We start from the raw sequence: 20,745 nt of genomic DNA, 5'->3' as shown, positions 1-20,745 counted from the left end.
GATCTTGAATGTACAGAAAGGAAACATCTTGTTAGAAGACAGCTTTTAAAGTGAAATTTTGTTCAAATGCTTTTCCTATAGTCAACAAACAATAAGTATAGAGGAATCTTATATTTTCTACATCTTTCAGGCAATTGAAAGATGGCAAAGATATGATCTATGGTAGAAGACTGTGGTGAAAGCTTATTTCTCATTTATCAAGGATGCCCTCAATTAGTATGTGGATGATGGAAACATTCAGTTCAGATGGGAAAGTAGACATTTAAGTAAAAATGGGAAAGTAGTTATTTAAGTTTCTTTTGTTCAGGATGAGATTTCTCCCCTTCCCCCCTAACTTGCCTTCTTTAGATATCTTGTAAATTTAATCATTCACAGCTTTCACAATTTCATCACTTCTATCATACATTTTTTATATCAGGGGTTCTTACCATTTTTGTGTCATGGACCTTTTTGTCTTCTGCAAAGTTCCTTTTTAGAATAATGTTTTAAAATTATTCTTACATACAGCATTGCAAGGAAACAAATCATATTCAGATATAGTTCTGAAGAATATTAAAAATATTCATAGATATGAAGTTAAGAACTACTGTCCAATAGTTGGTCCAACCAAGCTGTTTTCTCTATATTTTTCTCTTTAGTATCGTTTCTATCTCCCCTACAAGCACATCCATGACTGTGATGTAGAGTCCAATTATAGTTGGCTCTGTCTTTGATGGTGAAATAATCTATGCAAAACAATGCAAACTGAAAAGAGAACTAGTTATTCAGAAAAAAAAAAACAATTACAAATTTGGAAGAGATATAGTTCTGATTATTTATAAAGCTGCACTGAAGGCCGGATGATAAAGAAAGAACAATGAACTTTTTACCTTTAAGCGACCCTGGCTCAAATTTTATCTACTTAAGGAGAACTTTCCTGGTTTCCCCTATGTGCTGGTGCCTTCACCTCTATGGCTACCTTCCATCTACTCTCTATATCTTTTATGTACTTATTTATGTACATAATGTTTCTAGAATTAGAAAGTAAGTTCCAAGAGAGCAGGATTGCTTTGCTGATGTTTTAGAACAATACCTGGAACATGGCAGGTACTTTATGAATGTTTATTGATTGACTGGCCACTGTTCTTCAAGTGAAAACACTTAAAGATTACTTGTTACAAATGTTGTTGGAGAGGCTCTTATTTAAGTTGGAATTACATTAGTTACTATTTATATGCTGCTTATATTTATATGCTTATATGTCTGCAAAGCACTTTACAAATATTATGTCACTTGATTCTCAATAACCCTGTGAGATAGGTGCTATTGTTACCCTAAATTATAAATGAAAAACTGACGTTATTAAAGTACATACCATGGGGCCTCCCTATTAATATATTTACCATACATTTGGGTACTTTTTCTTTTGGCACATTTTAGCATGTGGTTATCTATCATATAGGATTATACTTTGTTTCATGACTGCTAAGCTTTTTCTATTCAAGTTCCTTGAAGGAAAAAAATGATATTATCTGTCTTTCATCTTTTCCACAGAATTTATGCTAGGCATAGTTATCAATAATAGGCACAAGGTAGTGTATATTAAATATCTCTTGAAATTAATTATTGCATCACAGCTCGATTTTTGATGGAAGAAAATTTCTCATTTTATGCACGGATTACATTTTTTGGTATATATTTGATGAACCTATCTATTCTAAATCGTGGTCAAACAGTAAGGAGAGAAAGAGAGAGGCAAAGATAGACGACTCCTATATACCTGTGCTGTTCCTACTGCTAAATGAAAAGGGAAAAAGGATATTTCCAGCCTCTTCTAAGGAAAAACATTTTCTCTGGGGAGAAGTATCTGAACTAAATATTATTTCATTATATTTTGGTAGCTTTGGGATTTGTTATCTCCTTTAGTAAAATAATATACTAGAAAATAGAAAGTAGATTTCAGAAGCAAACTGATGAATTTTAATACATGTCATGTCTCTCAGAAACTTTTAAGTATTTTCAAAGAAAAGGAGAATAAATTCCATGATTTGGACTAATACAAATTCAATTTTACATCCTATCAAACTTTCCTTTGTCTAAAATGGTAAAAAAAGTATAAAGGAAATGGGAAAGCAAATTTCTACCAGTAAAGTTTGCTATACATTTTTATTATTTACTTATTTTAAAAAGTTCCTGAAAAGAGCACTTGGATTAATTTCAAATCTTCTTTCTCCACCCTTATTTATCATCTTTTATTGAGGATAATGGAGTGGGGAACTGATTAGAGATCACTCATTTTATAAAAGTTCCAATTTAATTACCAAAGTCAGTAAATATGAGAAAAAATGCAGAGTTAACTCAAAACAGATATATAATAGAAAGAAAATACTTTGATTTACACACCTTGAAGTACACTGTTCCCTTCTCTTTGACAATAGCAGCTTGTTCAAGTTTTTCTTTGGTGTCCATCTCCCAGGATTCTTTGGCCTATAGACAACATAATAATAATTAGATGATAGCATAAATAATATCACCCTAAGGCTCTTCTATCCCATAACCAATAGAAACATTCAAAGAATATAGATTTTAAAAAAAATATATAGTTTAAATTTGATTGCCTCTGATGAAATTCTACATCTGGCTAACATTTATAACATTATTTGAAGAATTAACTTTTGATGGTTAATCAACCAATGAGCCAACAAGCCAGTTATATGCTAAGTGCCAGAGATACAAAGACAAGGAATTTACATCTTATTCAGATATAATATAAAATTAATACAAGGAAATTTAGGGAGGGAAAGCAATAGCATTTGGAGTCCAATTAGAACAAGCTTTGTAAAGAAAGTGGTCCTTGAGCTGAGTTTTGGAGGAATTAAAAGAATTCTATGTAGTATCTGTGCATGGGGAATGGTCAGTAAAAAGTAAGGAGAAAAGAGATACACCACTTGTATGAAGAGCAGAAAGAAATTCAGTTTTGATGGACCATAAAGTATGAGAAGAGATAAATAATGAGTCTGAAAAGGTAGTTGGGGTCGGATTGTAAAGGATTTGAAACAAAAAACCATTCTGGAGATGACAAGACAGCCAATGGAGTTTACCAAACTGTGACATGGTCACGTGGCAGCTGTGTAGAAGATAAATTAGAGAAGAGAATTAAAGCAAGATGATCAAGTAGGAGGCACACAGTTCATGCAAGAGGTGATGAGGGTCTAAACTACACTAGTGGCTATGTGAGTAGTGAACATAAGATGTAAGAAATGCTATAAAAGTAGATTTGGCAATGAACTAGATATAAAGAACAAGGTTAACATCAAGGTTTTGTATCTGGGATGGTGGAACTCTCAACAGAATTAGAGAAGTTTGGAAGAGCTATATTTTTTTGATGAAAGGATGACAAGTTATATTTTGGATAAGTTGAGTTTGAAATGTCTTGATATCTAGTTTGAAACATCTACTATGTGATGCAGGATTAGAATTCAGGAAAGGGAGGGGAGTGAATACTCAAGGGGACTCAGTGCAGTTTTATGTTTTAATAGTTTCAGAAGATTTTCAGAAGAAAATGCTACAAACATACAAAAAGTCACTTGAAAATTGAATTAGTCTAATAACACTTGTGTAGTTGTGAATTTTGAATAATACTTTTAAAATTTTAACAAGATAGAACAGTGTCATTAAGTGTACAACAGTTTCTGGATAACAGTGAATTGGTAGAGGAAATCATTTTGCTTGACCACTTCAGTCATCTGATCAATCTTCAAGAGACTTTTTCTTATAGAGTCATATCAAAACTATCACGTTTGCATCAAAATGCCTTATTCTTTGAATCATCTTAAAGATATTTTTCAATCACTGAGCAGTAGCTGACAGAAGTTTGGAAAATGACTAAAGTAATGTATAGCAATAATAAAAAACAATGATTATGCAGGATTTTAATAAGAAACATATCACTAACTTTTCAGATCCTGTAACAGAGCCCTAGAATACAGGGTATAATATAAGTGGTGACAGACTAAATTAGGGTCTTTCAGATAGCAACTGAAATGAGAGCTCCTTGAGCTCAAAAAGTTTAGAAATGAGAATACTTGATCAATTTCTCCCATCTACTTTAATTCTTTCATTTGATTGTAAATGCCTCTCCAAATGAGTGCTTTTGTAACAATCCAAGTGTGTATACTAGAAAAGGAAAAATGCAAAAGACTTATGTCCAAGGGAGATTTATTAAAGAATATTCTTTAAAATGGGCCAGAAGTAGGAAATTTGGGTGATAGTATAGAGATTTCCCAATATTGCAATTGTGCAGCAATTCCAAGGATAGATTCCCAGTTTTCCTTTTTTGTTTAAGAAAATTCCCATTTCTGACATACATTTTCCCTCACTTTCAGGAGTTTCAAGCAAAATGTTTATCTGCTTTCTTTACTTTCAGATCTATTCTTTGGGATCTTTGAATAAAGTAATTGTTTAAGGATGCGGAAAATTTTAAATTATAAGATTATAATGAGCATTGGTTTACCCAAGGTTAACTAATAGGAGGAACATGGAGAGTGAAGGGTGATTTGTCAATGGTATAAAATGCTAGAGATGTCTAGAAGAATAGAAAATGAGAAAAGACTACTAGAATTTTTGTCCTTGAGAGAGCTAAGAAAGATCTGATTTCACCAATCATTTAAGAATAGATAAGACAAAAATCACTTCTAGTCTAGTCCTCTCTAGTAGTTTTAAGGCCTTATACCTGCCTAATTATACTGCTTTTTGAGAGTCCCAAGATAGCCAGAAACTTTTGGGGTCTATGGTAAGCTATTAAAAAATCTTTTTTCTTCCTCATTTGAACAGATGAAACGAAAAGACTCCAGAGTGAAAAGGCTTATCAGTCTCTGTTGACATGAATAAGGTAAACTGTGCTACTTGGTATGTTGGCTAATAATATGCTCATCTCAAAATTCCTGCAAAGGGTACAAACTGTTCAGGACTGAAAAAATAAATGCCCTCCCTGTGGAAGTGCTTGGCAAATTATGAACCTTTTTGTCCTCAACCCAGAAAAAAAGTACAAAAAAAGAGCAAGTCTAGAAACAAATAAAGGAACAAGACTTGGATTTCACCCAAAAGCAGTGAAATAAGCTGACATACACCAACAAAATAAGCAGTGAGAGCCTCATTTGGTACATTAGCTAGGTTGTACTGTTATTGATGTGCAAAAGCCAAACTACCAATTCCACACTAACATACAGAATGCATACAAACCTACTGACAAAAACTACTGCTTAGGGGAAGAAGAGGAAAGGAATTCTATTACTTTTGTAGTCTTTATCTTCTTACCTTTTCAAAACTTTTAAGAATAACTTCATATACAAGCTCAGCATTAGGCTCAATGCCAAATTCAGGTTTCCCAGACTCTCCAAAGCCATATCTGAAATGAAGAACAAAAACTAGGACTTTTGAAGGAGTCAGTATGCTTTTGGGCATCTTGTTTAGCCTTCTAAAGTATCACCCTATACAGACTTCTTATTAATTTGCAAGTACCTACATTAGAGATGAACCAGATGTGGACTAGGAAAAATGGCACCAACTATTCTCTTGGCAGTTTTTCCTTCACATTCAGAAGGAATACATTACCTACTTGGGAAAGCGATTTTAAATGCTATTATATTCTTTTAATTAGAGTGGCATTTACCTTTTCTCTTACAAAAACAGCTCTCTTTATATAATGTCTTTTTTCAGTTTTATCAAAAGGGATGCTAGAACAAAATAGAACCATTGTAAGAAATATTGGTGTTTGGCAGAGATATTTTTCAAGTCATTTACAAGAAAGTGTAGCTTTCAAAGAGTGTCACTTCCAACCAGATAATTGAAAACGTATTTTCAAAGGGGAAATATATGCTTATATTTCTTCAAGTTTTTAAAAAATGGGAATCACAGGTAATACAAATCAAAGCTGTAAGCTTTATTTATTTGAACTGACACATTTTAACACAATAGATACTTCCCAAGAAATGAACTCTTGTACAAACCATATTTCTTATAAAGTTATGTAAAACTGCATAATTCTGTTATTGCTACTCAATTCTAGATTCTCTTCACAATATATCTCATTATATAGCTCTGTGGTCATGCCACTATAATGTCAATTCTCTCCTTACTTGGAGGAGGTTACCATAAAAATTGTGAAAAATTTGCATCTGTGATCACTGTTACTAAAACAATAGACAAAGGGCAATGAGATACAAAAAATGTTTTTCTATGAGACTCTATAGGTCTCCAATAATATTTAAGCTTAAACGTACTAATGGATCAACTTGTGATGGGAAAAATGTAGGCAAAAATGAGTCATCTCCTGGTTGCTGCCTTTAGATCCAGGAAGTACATACTTTCTTACAGAGGCTCAATATTAGAATGGGTACTACATGTTCAAGTGGGTAGTAAATCAACTTTGAGTCCCTTATTCTACCACCACTGTACTATATTTAGAGAAAAAGAGGAAGAAAATGATGGAGTCTATATGAGTAGAATTAACAGCATCCTATTCTAGGTCCTTCTGCTAATGGCTAAATGGAAGAAAGGAAAAAGATGTCTTAATTCTGTTAGTATTGCCTATGAAAACAACAAAGCTTGAAAATAACTATTTATAATAATAGTTGCCAAAGTGTTTTATGTATATTATCTCATTTAATCCTCACAATAGCCTTTATACATATGAACACCAGCTATTTAATACCCTCATTTTACAGAGGAAGAAACTGAAGCATAGAAAGATTAAGTGATTTATTCATTCACACAACCTGTAAATGTCAGAGGTGGGATTCAAAAGTAGATTTCTCTTGAATCCAAGTTCAGTACTCTTTTCTATTATACATCACACTGTTAATTAAATGTGTTCAGAATTTAGAATTTCAAGATAATAATCAAACTTATTAACCTCATTCCAAGGTCTCCAATAATCTTAAATTCTTAAATGAATTGTTTTAATTACTACTATCAGTTTAAGCTGAGAATAGCTTCAAGATCAAGAGAATGAGTATGGTTTTATTTTTCAGATGATCTTACTGTATATGCTGGTCAGAAATGTTACTTACCGTGGTCCAAGATACAAAATACAATGTTCTTCTCTCTGCATTTTCTCCAGGGCTTTATCAATGCCTATAGGGATGTCATGGTCTTCCCCTTCTCCAACAACAAATATTACATCTCTACAATCAAATGTCCTGTTACCACAGGAGCCTTCCAAGTGGACTGAAAGAAAAGAAAAAGAAGTCATTAAAGTAGCAGAAGTAAGTGAGCAAAAAGGAACATTATCTTCCTCATTACTGATTTTCCCTTTATTTTTCAGGTTGGAAGTTCAGGGCTACTAATGAATCTGATCTCTCTACTGATCAGCATGGAAGCTTTGATTTCTTCTATTTCCAACATATGGAGATTATCACATTGATGCTAGATTTAGTTCACAACTCCAAAGATCGAGAACCACTAACCTTTGGCTCCCCTTATAATTGGGTTTAAAGGCATATGCTTACTCACCAATTTATTACTCTATTAAGATAAATATTTAATCATCTTTTCAAATTCCAGTTTCCCCAATTTTGAAAATTTGACTATTCTTTCTGTTTTGGGAAGCTAAAAAACAAACTGATAATGGCTATATTGTGACTATGGATAACTCATTCAATCTCTATATGTCTTTACTAGGAAAGATAATTGATAATGTTCTATTATTTAAATAATAATAATAAAAATGCCTTGCATTAAAGATAAAATTAAAATTAAAGATGTCAATCCTATGACCCTGGGTTCCTATTCATCATCATTTCAACTAGTCTCAGCCCTTCTTGACCATCTTCTAGACCATGTTATTAAGAACCTTTCCTTCCTGTTTTCAACTAGCTTTGAAAGCAATAATCAAATTAACATTACCATTCCTAGCAACAGAGAAATAGCAAATGATATGGTATTACTCCCATCACTATTCTGATTTCTTCTTCTATTCAAAACACTCTCCTTTATGGGTTGCTTTTCTCTTATTATAATGTAAGCTTGAGGACTGGGACTCTTTTGCTTGTTGGTAATTCATCCTACAGCATTTACCAAAGTGTAGAATAAATATGGTAAGCACTCATAATTTTTTAATTAATTCAGCTGGTAGAAATTTTTTTTCTTCAATATTATCTATCTTAGGGAAAATGTGTGCTTCCAAAACAAGTCTTTCCTATAGGGCTTCTAAGACTAGATCTATGTAAGGCCAATACTTGTTTTTAAGACCTCGAAAAAATACTAGTTATATCCTATATCCTCTGAGCCAAATTCTAGTTTTTCATTAGTGTAAAAAAAGGATCTTTAATACAGATTTAATTCTAACATACCCCCTTTATGGTTACTTACTCTCTTTGGTTCCACCCAACTTTAAACTTCTTTGATTTCATAATCTAGTCATCTAATTCCCAAGAAAGATCAGGAATTTATAGTCAATATTTGGTGTTAACTGAGTAACCTTCATTCTAGCCTTGGAAATTTGAAGAAAAGGTGTAAGAATTATAAGAGCATATCCAGCAGAGTAAAAGGAAAGAAGGAAGAATGAAGGGAAAAAATAAAGAAGGAAGGAGGGAAAGAAGAAAAAAAATTGTGCTTAGGAGTGCTGAACTTACTTAAACATACTAATGTTAAATATACTAACAATTTCTTCATTCCTGGCAGGTGAAACTGATTTTGTACGTTAATGACCCAACAAATTTCTTATAGGATCAGTCCAGGGATAGGACCTCTCATGATTCTTATGATTAAGAGACTTAACTAAGATGGTTTAGCTGGAGTGGAATAATAATTGGGAAAGGAAGCCAAGCTGGATGTGCATGTGTATTACTGGCACATAAGCAAACATCATGTACCATATCTGAATATAAAATGGATACCATTTGTCATTTTAAAAATAGTCCAAATTTAGTAAAACCTAAGTAATTAAAAATTCATATTGAAAAGGCTAGAATTGGAGAACACATTTTAAAGGAATATAGTTTGTGCTGGGCTTAAGAGTTTGAGAAACCAGCATTCAAATTTCATCTCTGAGTATTATTAGCTATGTGAACATGGGCAAATCACAACCTCCAGTTGTTTTATGTTTTATGTGCTCTGGGACTTATTTACAAAGTCACAAGGCTGGTAAGTAAAGAGAGTTTCTTAGTCTGACAAAATGACAAGTTTTCCTAGAGTTTATTTTATTTTTCTTAGTTGTTTCTGAACTTAAATACCAATAAAAGAGCATTTTCATACACATAGAACACAAACAGAATTCCACATAAAACCATTTCTTTCACTATTTCTAATAGCTACCTTCTTCTGATTTCCTCTCTTCCAATCAAAACCAGAATAAAAGAAAAAAAAATGCTTTTAAACAAATAAGCACAGATGTCCATATAATGCTGGAGAGTTGAGAAAATCCAAAAATTTGTCTTAGTACCTTACTCATTTTGGCTCTGTCAAGAGAGGGAGGTGGACCTTCAGGGTTACTGCACTGTTAAGAGTTCTTAAGTCTTTCAAAGTTGTTTTTTCTTTACATTGTTTTCCTGGTTTTGCTTCACTCTGTGTTAGTTCACACAATCTATGATTCTCTGAAATCAGCCCTGTCATTTCTTATGGTACAATGATATAACATTAAATTCATATACTACAATTTGTTTAATTATTCTCCAGCTGTCTAAGGGGCAATCTAAGTTACCTATCTTAGATTCTAGCTCTTTCTAAATTTCTGTTTCAGGATCAGGAAGTTTTTTTCTTTAACTATCTTCTTATTTTGTCCTCTTTTTTTCTCAGTTGATTTTGACCTATTTCTGCATCAAAATTTGCATGTATCTATAGGCTCAATCCTTCATTGATCATTTTTATATAACAATAAAGTTATCTCAAGCCCACTTCCTCCACCTTTTCCTCCATATATTCTTCTCATGTGTTCCAATAATAAAATAGCAAATTCTAACTCCTTTTCTTACTCTCTACTCTAGTAGAGTACTTCTAGTGTACTTCTCTTCTCCTTTTTCTTCTTCAAAGTCTTAAATAGAACCGATCTACGCTTAAGACCTCTGTTTTTTCTTATTTAAGTTCCTCAATACCTTTTGAAGATTTTGAAGGGATACTGTTTCTTCATCCTCATTAAAATGTTGTTATTACAACATTATGTAATGCTCCTTTCAATTACTCAAAATTTTTTGAGTTTTTCTTTACTTTGTATTCCAAAGCTCCTACTCAACTCAGGTCTTTTCATTAAAAATGCTTTAACCTGTATGGATATGTATACATATATTGTATTTGACATATACTTTAACATATTTAACATGTATTGGTCTACCTGCCATCTGGGGGAGGGGTGGGAGGAAGGAGGGGAAAAATTGGAACAAAAGGTTTTGCAATTGTCAATGCTGAAAATGTATCTATGCATATAGCTTGTAAATTAAAAGCTTCAATAATTTAAAAAAATGCTTTAAAGTCTTCTATTCCATTTAAAAGTCTATTTCCCCCCTTGTAATACTATACTTAGCTTTGCAGGGCAAGTAATTCTTGTTACTAAGACTGTCTATTATGTCTTTTGGAATATTATATTTTTAAATTTCTTAATAGTAGCTGCTAGGTCTTGTGTGATTCTTCCTTGGAAGCCCTTAGTATTTGAATTGCATCTGGATATTTGCAGTAACTTCTTCTTTAACCTGGGAACTATGGATTTTACCTATGACATTTCTGGGATTTTCCCCTTTGGCATCCCTTTCAGGAAATAATCAATAAATTCTATCTTTATTTTTTTTCTTCGGTTCTAATAGATTGGGAAAGTTTTACTTATGATTTCTTGAAATATACTATCTAAATCTTTTTCCCTCCATGATTTTTAGGAAGTTCAGTTATTCTTAAATTATCTCTCAACCTCTTTTTCAAGTTTATTTGTTTTGAAATGAAATAACCTTACATTTTCTCTTATTTTTTTTCAATCTTGATTTTGTTCTAATGTTTTTTGCTGTCTCTTGTAGCCCCTGATTTCTGTTTTGATTTATTCTAGTTTTAAGAGTTCATTTCTTAGATGAGGTTGATTACTGTCTCTTCGAAGCTAAATATCCTTCAAATTCTAATCTCTTGCTTAATTTCTATTTTCATGTAGTCCTTGTGGAAAATTGAAAGGGAAAAACTCTTTGGGTTTCTGCTTACATGTGTTACATGTATTCAGTCTTTCTTTTGGCTAATTTGCAATACTATTTGATAATGGTGAATATTTTTCTTTGATTTCCTCATCTCTCCTGAAATGGGGCTTTGTGTCAGGGTCAGGCTCCATCTCCTACTGTCTTTTTGGGTGCAGTGGTCAGCCTTGTTTGGTCTTACCCTGGGTTCTGATACTGACCTTTCTATGTTGAGGCTGGCTCTCTATGCATTTTGAGGTTAGGAACACAGGATTTTCAGATTTCTTTCTCTGGAGTCTCAGAAAGACTATTAGAGACCTCAAAGTCCCTGAAACCAGGAATATCTTGGTTTGACCCCCTATAGTGCTGATTGGCACTGCCTTGGTTGCTGGTCCCTGAATGCATCTATTCTTCCTAAGGCTTCCAAGGTTTCTACTCTTGAGTTTTTCTAAAGGGAAATCTCCATTCTGGACTCTGAATCTTACATGTTCTGCCTTTTTGCCAGATTTTACTAATGCTAAATTTTATATCTATGGGATTCTAGCTAACTTTTGAGCAATTTTGGGTTAGAAGAAGTCCCTTATTGTAATTTCTCATTAAATTTCTTGATCACTATTCAGTCCTAATATAAATTTCAAGGTTTTGCTAGAATAAGTATATAGTAACTGGGCTGTTTGCTTCCTGTACAGGTAGCCATCTTGGAAAAAAGTTGATTAGATAACTTTTAGGTTCTTACTGTAACAAAGTAGTTTAGAAATGACCTTAGGATATCAGTATGTCTAGACTTTGTGAGAAGACCTGGGTTCAAATTCCAGCTCAACTATAGTCATTTGATTTTAGTTTTCACATCTCTAAAATGGGAATAATGATACTTTTATTACCTACCTCATAAAGTTGTTGAGAAGAAAGCATTATTAAATTTGTAGAGTTGAAATTGATCTGGGGACTTGGAATCAGAGAATCTCACTTTAAATCTTAGTGTTGCCACTTAGTTGGATGTTCTTGGACAAGTCACTAAGCCTCTCAGCCTCAGTTTTCTCATGTATAAAATATGAAAATTCGATTAGACTATCTCCATCATCCTTTCTTGTTTTAGATATAGAGTCTTATAAAAACTTAAGTTATTCTTACAATCCCTGAGCATATTCTTATCTTGCTGGTGCTATTACTGTTTCTACACTCTAGATTACATTTCTGGAGATCATGCCTTAGGGAAGTTGTGACACTTAGTTCTGATTTCTATAGGAACATGATTCCTTATCTTTCTAAACTGTCACTTCCTCATTTTTACCACCAAGAACTACAAGTGATCAAGTCAACACTACTATTGTCTCTGGAAAGGACTTATCAACTGAACATTTATCATTTCACTAACCTCTAAAACTTCCCAACCCACCATTCCTCTAGAATGTAAGTTCCTCGAGGACAGCTTTTGTATTTGCTTCTCTAGAACTTACATTGTTGGCCGACACATAATAAATGCTTTTTCATTATTCTAATGAATTGATGCTTTCCAAGTGCTTGAAGAGAAAATTAGCTTTCTCAAATACTTTGAACATTTAAAATATTTAAATTTTTTTAGACTATAACATGGCACTATTTTTGAAGAAAATTTGCTAAGGTTAGATGCATTTTAGTTAATTAAGCTAATGGAAACAATTTATGAGGTCTTATATCCTAAGAGATATTTCATAAGATTACAAACACTTTAATACTTTCTCTTCTTGAATACTAATATTATTATCACCTCCTCAAAGAGCACACTTAGTATGGGAGGTAGTTGTAAACACACATTCATTATAGCTTACATTTGAATCATGTTTAAAAGTCTCTAAACAGAAAATCTAGGAATTTTCAAAATGATCCCATGTTTTATCCTCACAATAATCCTAGGAAGTAAATGCTATTATCCCCATTTTATAGATGAGGAAATTGAGGCATTAAAAATAACATGTATTATATTGTATTTAACTTATACTTTAACATATTTAACATGTGTTGGTCAACCTGCCATCTGGGGAGGGGGAAGGAGGGAAAAAATTGGAACAAAAGGTTTGGCAATTGTCAATGATTACCTATTACCCATTATCCATGCATATATCTAGTAAATAAAAACTATAATAAAAATAACATGTATATTATAAAATTATATAATTATATGTGTGTATACATATACACATAGAAATGTTTCTAAGTATTATAATCCATCCATAAATTCAGTAATGATATTAGCTACAAATAAATGCTAATAGAAAAGAGAAACATTTTAAGAAAATAAAGTAGAATATTTTCACACAATAGTGTGCTAGTCTAACAACCTAGTCTCTTCTCACCATTCCTGCCTTAAGGGGATCAAAGGAAATGTCACATCTCAAGATGATCTAATAATCTTGGTCCTTTCCTATCAACAGAGATTCAAAGATGCATGCAGGTCTCCTGGCTTGGCCTATCCCAGAAGAAGGGGATTAGAGAGATGTTATTCTATCAACTGTTGGTCCTTTAGTCTTGTCTCTTTTTACCTTTCCTACCTACAGAGGATCTTTCCCTTGTAATATTAATTGGGAGATGCCATTTCTTCCTGCTCCCTCTACTTTTCTTCTACACTTGCCTGCTGGCAATGACAGGACAGAAACACAATCCCTTTAGCTCTTTCTATTGGTGGTCTTACCTAAATAGAAAATTCTAATCTTAAGGAGGAATCCTTACTTATGGTAAAAATCCTCTTAAATCCATTTGGCAAAAAAATTAACTTCCACCCTAAGTGATCTTGCTGTCTCGATGCAAACCTGTGCTTCATACTCCTTTGCCCATTTCCTTATTCCCAGCTACCCCAACCCAACCCTCCTAATGTAATCTAACAGTGCCTTATTCCTACTTGTTCTCTGGAATAGATGATCTGAATGTAACAAATCTGCTTTTATCTTAAATCTTTTCCTTTCTTATTCTGGCTCTCAATGAGAACTAGTTCCTTGTTGATAACATAGCCTTCCAGGCCACCCTCTTCAGCACTAGTTGTACCTATTTGTTGAGGTGGGATACTGCTAGTTCTCTACTGCTATTTCTAGGCTTACTGCTTTTCATCACTAAGTAGCCTCTTCTCCTTTGAGATTATCCATTTTGATTTCTTGCTGAACCAGTTTAACTTTATGTTGCTCTTGAGAACCTTGTTACCTTTTCCTATTGCTGATAATGTCTTGCAAAGCCTCAGCCCTAGATTACTCCAACCACGTTCTGCCTTTGCACCTACTTAAAATGCTTTGGAACACAAAGCTAGAGAAAATCATAAACATACAGTTACAAAAGCTCCTTATATTGGTCTTCTCACCTAAATAAAAATTTCTAATAATAAAGATGAATCCTTAACTTATGGTTAAAGCCCTTGTGGATTGAATCCACTACAAATTTATGATACAAAACCACAATGGATCCTAGGTACACTAAAGCAATCCTTTTCACCTCCCTAATTAATCATCTTTCCAAACTTTTTCATCCCTTTTCATATCTTGCATGGCTTTCTCTCCCAGCTGAGAATCTAGTTTTGTATTTCACTGAAAATACATTCCATTCATTAAAAGCATCTTCTTTTTCCCTTCTCAACACACATTTCCCTGTCACTCTTTTCACCTCTACCTCATCTCACTTATGAGATGGCCTTATATACTGAGTCCACCATGCTATCAAAAGTGCTCTCTCCAAAATTACTTTTCTACAGACATTGTCCATCCTCATCTTTATTTAGACACGCACTACTTCCCAGGTTTTCAAGGTGCTGCCCCTTTTCAGTTTTTCTCCTACAATGTGACTATTCCTTAGTCTCCTCTGGTGAATCTTCATCTGGATCATACTCACTAATCCTGGCTGGAGTCCTAGGCTCTTTTCTCTTTAGAGTAATTCACATGAACTTGTTAACCCAAGTGGATTCAATTATCTTTGTATTGATGAGTCTCAAATCTACTTATCCAGCCTCTCTGAAGACCTTCAGTCTCCCATCCCCAACTGCATATGTTATATATTGGACATCGAAAAATAGAATTTCATAGACATCTTAACCTCAACATGTCTAAAACTGAACTCATTCCAACTCTCCCCCAAACCTTTCTTTCTAACTTCCCTATCACTGTTGAGGGTGATCTCATCCTCTCAGTTAACCAGGCTTGCAACCTAGGTATCATTCTTGACTCCTCACTCTCTCTCAGTCACATCCAATCTGTTGACAATGAACGTCTGCTTATTTTAACCTTTATAAGATCTCCTGGATAGGTTCTCTTCTGTTTTGGGACATTCATTCAGGCCCTTATTATTTTATGCCTGGATTTTACAATATGGTTTATCTCCCTGTCATGAGTCTTTCCATACTCTATTCTATTATCTCCTGAGCTGCCAAAGTAATCTTCCAAAAGCACAGTTCTGTCTACATCATCTAGTCACTCAATAAGCTCTAGTGGCTCCCTATCATCTTCAGCCCTTCATAGCCTATCCTATATCTTTCAACCTTCTCTTAGCTCCCCACTATCCTCTGTGATACAGTGACACTGGCCTACTTACTAATTTTTTTTTTTTTTCCTGAGGGAATTGGGGTTGACTTGCTCAGGGCTTACTTGCTATATTTTTAAGGTATATGCATACATTCATTTTTTACATGTGAGTCATGTTGGGAGAGAAAAATCAGAACAAAAGGGAAAAACTATGAGAAAGAAAAAAAAAACAGAACAAAAAAAGTGAAAATTCATTCAGTCTCCATAGTTCTCTCTGTGGATGCAGATGGCATTTTCCATGCAAAATTTATTGGAATTGCCTTGCATCACTGAGTTGCTGGGAAGAAATAAGTATCAGCTATGATCATTACACAATCTTGATGTTGCTATGTATGTTTTTTTGGCTCTACTAGCTTCACTCAGCATCAGTTCAGGTAAGTCTCTGCAGGCTTTTCTGAAATCAATCTGTTCATTATTTTTTAATAGTACAATATTATTCCATTACATTTATATACCATAACTTATTCAACCATTCCTCAGTTGATGGGCATTCACTAAATTTCCAGTTCTTTATCACTACAAAAAGGGCTGCTACAAATATTTTTGCACATATGGGTTCTTTCCCCTCTTTTATGGTTTCTTGGGGATACAGACCCAGTAGTGAGATTGCTGGATTGTTCTTCAAACAAGGTGCTCCATTTCCCAGCCCTAGCACTTCTCTGGTTATACTCAGTGCCTGGAATGTCCTCCCTCATCTTTGTTTCCTGTTTTTCTTCAAATCTCAGCTCAGATTCCACTTTCAACAAGAAGCTTTTCTTGAAACTAATTAATTCTAATACCTTTCCTCTATTGATTATTTCCAATTTATATTATATACATCTTGTTCACACATAGTTGTTTGTATGTTGTCTTCTGAATTAAAACAAATCCTCTGAGAATGGGAACTGTTTTATCCTTTTCTTTGAATCCTCAGCACTCAATATGTTTGGCTTATAAAAGATCCTTAATAAATGTTTACTGACAATTAGCAAAATACTCTGAAATAGACAAAATAAAGTAACTTTTAAATCAGACACTAATAAAGTCATAGCTATAAGCAGAATTTAGAAAATAGTAAAAAAATGTTTTTCCTCTTCTATTTCTTTTTCTTTTTTTTCTTTTTGCCAGAGCAGATCTGGCATTTTTGACATGGATATGAATTATTCTTTTAAAGTAGTAATATTTAAATTGAAATTTCTATATAGGACAATGAATTAAGAAACATCTATACTAGGCATTATATCAAAGAAGTCAAAGACATTTAACAGAAGTTTAATGTATAGTCAATCATCTTCTAATATTTATCTTGAAAATATGTATCTTTGTCAGTTTGGCCCCATGGAAACTGAGGCCAGAGAGAATAAAAATATAAGACTATAGATACAACCACTATTTACTGTAGTAGTTACATTTTCCCTAGCCATTTACTATTTTTATAAAGTTCCTATCTTTTTAAAATGATGAAGTATTTGAGTGTTGTGTCTTAGTTTCATTTTTCCCATAAGCACTGAGGTTTTTATTGTATAACACAGTATGGTGATTTTTTAGGAAAGCATATGCAGTGTCATAGTAGAACTGACAATACACAAAAATACTCAACACAGTGCTCTTAATACTAGTTAGCAATCAGTCAGCAAATATTTGAGTACCTATTATATAAGTATGAGGAATAAAAAAAGTAAAAGATAAGGAACTGGTACCCATCAAATCACAACTGAACAAAGTAAGATATATTAATACTGTTGTCCAACCACGTTCCATTCTTTAAGGCCTCATGGCCCATTATCACACCTAGGGGTCTCCTATCCTTCACTACCTCCTTAAGTCTGTCCAAGCTCATGTTTGTTGCTTCCATGACACTACCTGTGCATCTTACCCTAAATAAAATGTATTACTGTAGAGTGGGAAATGCTGAATCTTGAGAATTAAAGAAACATGGAAAGATCTCTATGAACTGATCTGAAGTTAAAAAAGACAAACAAACCAAAACTACAAGAAAAAACACACAATGCTATAACAATGTAAGTGAAGAGATCACTAAAAAGAAGCTACATTCAATAACTGAAAAAAAAAAAATGAAACATTTTCCATTCCTCATGTCACAAATGAGGACAATTACTAAGATAGAATAATGTATATGTTTGTACATTGTGTAAACATTGCCTAATTTTTTTCTTTCTTAATGAAGGAGGTTTCAACCTAGAAGGAGGAAAGAGGACTTTTTCTTCCTCAAAATGATGATATATGAAAATTAAAATATACCAATAAGATTTTTTAAATTGAGCATTGAGTGTTTGTAATGTCAAAGCCAGAATAGGGGCAAGTAGCATAGTGCAGAAAATAAAACACTGAACTTAAGATTGTACCTTAGGCATTTATTTACTAGCTGTATTAGCTAAGTTGCATAGTTTGCCGCTCCACTTGAAAGTGCATGGTCAGGTCTAGATCCACTGATTCACTGCATTTACAAAGGATATCACAATGTTAATTGATTTCTGACCTTAGAACAAGAGTATATAAATGCTCATCACCACTACCAGAGACTGCTAATTGCCAAAGGATCCCAGAAAAGTGGGAAAGATATTCCTAATTAATCTTGTTCAAGATTTTCATCCTTACAAATGCTACCCAAAGAACTGTGGCAGGTCTGGCTTCAGAGGACACATGATTACTTACTTTTCTCATTTTCTAGTTCTGATACTTAATTCAATAAATATTTAATAATTATCATCATGAATCACTAAGAATTCAGGCTCTGTGGTAATTAAGATTTGATGTTAAACTTGGCCAACATTAACTTATGGGAGCAAATGATTCATGATATACCCCGAGAAAATAAAAACTTAGAATAGGGAGCTTCAAAGTTATTTTTCTTAAGTAGAGAAAAGATGCTCACTTTTTTTTTTTAAAGGCAAGTTCCATACCATCCCACATTTTTGCTTTTAAATTCTTCTCTAAACTAAATATATCTTAAAGAAAAAAGTTTTCCTCCAACAATTCTCAAATCCCTGCAAATTCAAATGGACTCAAATTATTAGATTCTGTATAGATAATGCAAGTGTAACTGCATCAAGTAAATTCATTTTGCCTACAAAACATCACTTAACTGGAGTACTGACTTATTGTTCTTTCACTGCCTAAAGCAATTTGGTTTTGAAGAGCACAGAACACTCTGTTCTGAATGTGGCTGGCACATGAATTGGATGTGCAGACAGCAATTTGTACTCCTATTAAAATGAGGGGTTTGGGGGAGGGAAGGAAAGGAGTAGCAGTAACAAAAGCTGGAATGCAAGAACCCAAATACTGTACAGCTTGTTTTAGGAAGAAATACTGTGAAAGAGGCTCCGTAACTCAAAAAAAACACTAAAGATGTACATTAGTTCTGGTAAGTGTATATTTTTTCCCTTTTTAATTATTATGGTAATGAACAGTATTTTTGCACTCATTCCTAAATCACAGGGATTTGAATGGGAACATTGTAAAATGACTTTGCTATTGGACACTGCTGGTTATCAGACCTGAGAGTTAGTGATTATCATAGGGTATTCCCACTTAGCCAGATTTTGCCATACTGCCTTATTTATGCAAAATAAGCTTCTTATACCTTTATTTCACACAAGAGCACATTTAATATCCATTACTTCTCTGAAAGAACAATAACCACAGCAAACAGAATTTCTATAAAACAACAGAGTACACATGGGAAACATTACTGATTAGAATTTGAGTTGCTGCCATCAGGCTTGGGATAAATAAATCAGACCTTCCTAAATGCTCTCCTTGGTTTCTATGACCTAAGCCAAATCTAATGCTAAATTAACACTCCACAAATGCATTTGTCGCTGAGTCATACTAGTGATTTTTGTCCTTTTGTTCTGAATAGGTGGCATAAATTCTCCAAAGGCATAAATTTACACCATTGCCTCCACATCTCCTTGAATGCACAGTGGTTCTTAACCAGTTTTGTGTTCTGGACCTCTCTGGCAATCTGGTGAAGCCTATGGACAGATCTCTTATCAGAATATTTTTCTTAAATGCATAAAGTAAAGTACATAAGATTACAAAGGAAAACTATTATATTGAATAGTTATCAAAAAGTTTATGGATCCTAGATAAGAACTCTTAAGTTAGAGGAAAACCTGTTAACTCAACTAAAGAAAAAAAAAAGTCTGAGTTCTCTAGAAAGAGAAAGTCATAGTTGCACAGCTAAAATGGAAACTCTTCTCAGACAGGGCTTGATGATAGACACTTATTATCTGAGTGCTCCCAGACAAGTTACATTAAAGTGAGTCTGCTTCAGTTTCCTCAAATGTAAAATAGGAATATATTTCCCAGAGTTATTGTGAGGATCAAATGAGATGTTTGCAAAAGATTTGTTTGCTAAGCACATATTAGGTACTTTAAAAATCTTCATTCCTTTTCCCTTTCACTTTCTCCTAATATTTATATTGCAGGTCTATACAGATATTTAAATAGTTGTTAAATTTGTGGAAGGTAAATATGTATGTACCTTCAACTTCTATATTAGTTTATCTTCCCTAATTGTAAAGGAAATTTTATTTATTTTAAAATGTGAGTCAATGACGAAGATTTCAAGAAAAAGTTTTTAAATTTGAATTGAGAGCCTAGTTGATATTTTTTTTCTTTTTAAAGGAAAAGTACTATATAAACAAAATAAATCAGTGAATGATTATGACATTCAGTTTAGAGGATTTGATAGTTCATCCTAGAGAAAATAAAAATCCAATAGCCCACTTCTAAATTTCTGCTTCCGTTATATAATTTCACTGTCTGAAAAAAAAAAAAGCATTATGAAATGCAATACACTCTATGTGTATTCAAATACTAAAAAGATTATTTTGCAAGAGTGGTGGTAGATCCATGATGTTTTGGGCTGCTCGGATATATCAACTTGTCATAGACTTTGGATGTCAAAGTAGAAGACATAGATGGGAAGATAAGAGAGATGATATAGAAAGTAAGGTCAATTAGTGTTGAAGGCCAATCAAGTTTTAAGTATTTCTGAGGGCAAGATTCAGAATCAGAGTGGAGTTATTATTGTAAAGTATACAAGAATAGCGTAAGAAATCACACAGAATTTTGAAGCTGGA

At 33.3% G+C, this 20,745-nt stretch overlaps 1 protein-coding gene across 9 annotated transcripts in view; it reads right to left on the bottom strand.

Moving 5' to 3' along the window:
- Positions 1-20,745, bottom strand: part of FKBP5 (FKBP prolyl isomerase 5) — a 141,871-nt gene that overhangs the window by 18,928 nt on the left and 102,198 nt on the right. For all 9 annotated transcript variants that reach the window (XM_074311160.1, XM_074311161.1, XM_074311162.1 and 6 more), the window contains exons 7-9: positions 7,050-7,206; positions 5,296-5,386; positions 2,383-2,466 (exon numbers count right to left, since the gene is read on the bottom strand). In XM_074311160.1, the coding sequence (XP_074167261.1) occupies positions 2,383-2,466; positions 5,296-5,386; positions 7,050-7,206 (332 nt within the window). The remainder of the gene's footprint in view (positions 1-2,382; positions 2,467-5,295; positions 5,387-7,049; positions 7,207-20,745) is intronic.

Source organism: Sminthopsis crassicaudata, chromosome 4, assembly GCF_048593235.1.
Source record: "Sminthopsis crassicaudata isolate SCR6 chromosome 4, ASM4859323v1, whole genome shotgun sequence".
Taxonomy (NCBI): Eukaryota; Metazoa; Chordata; class Mammalia; order Dasyuromorphia; family Dasyuridae; genus Sminthopsis; species Sminthopsis crassicaudata.
The sequence above is the reverse complement of the archived record's forward strand: the minus strand, read 5'-3'. Positions and strand labels throughout refer to the sequence as shown.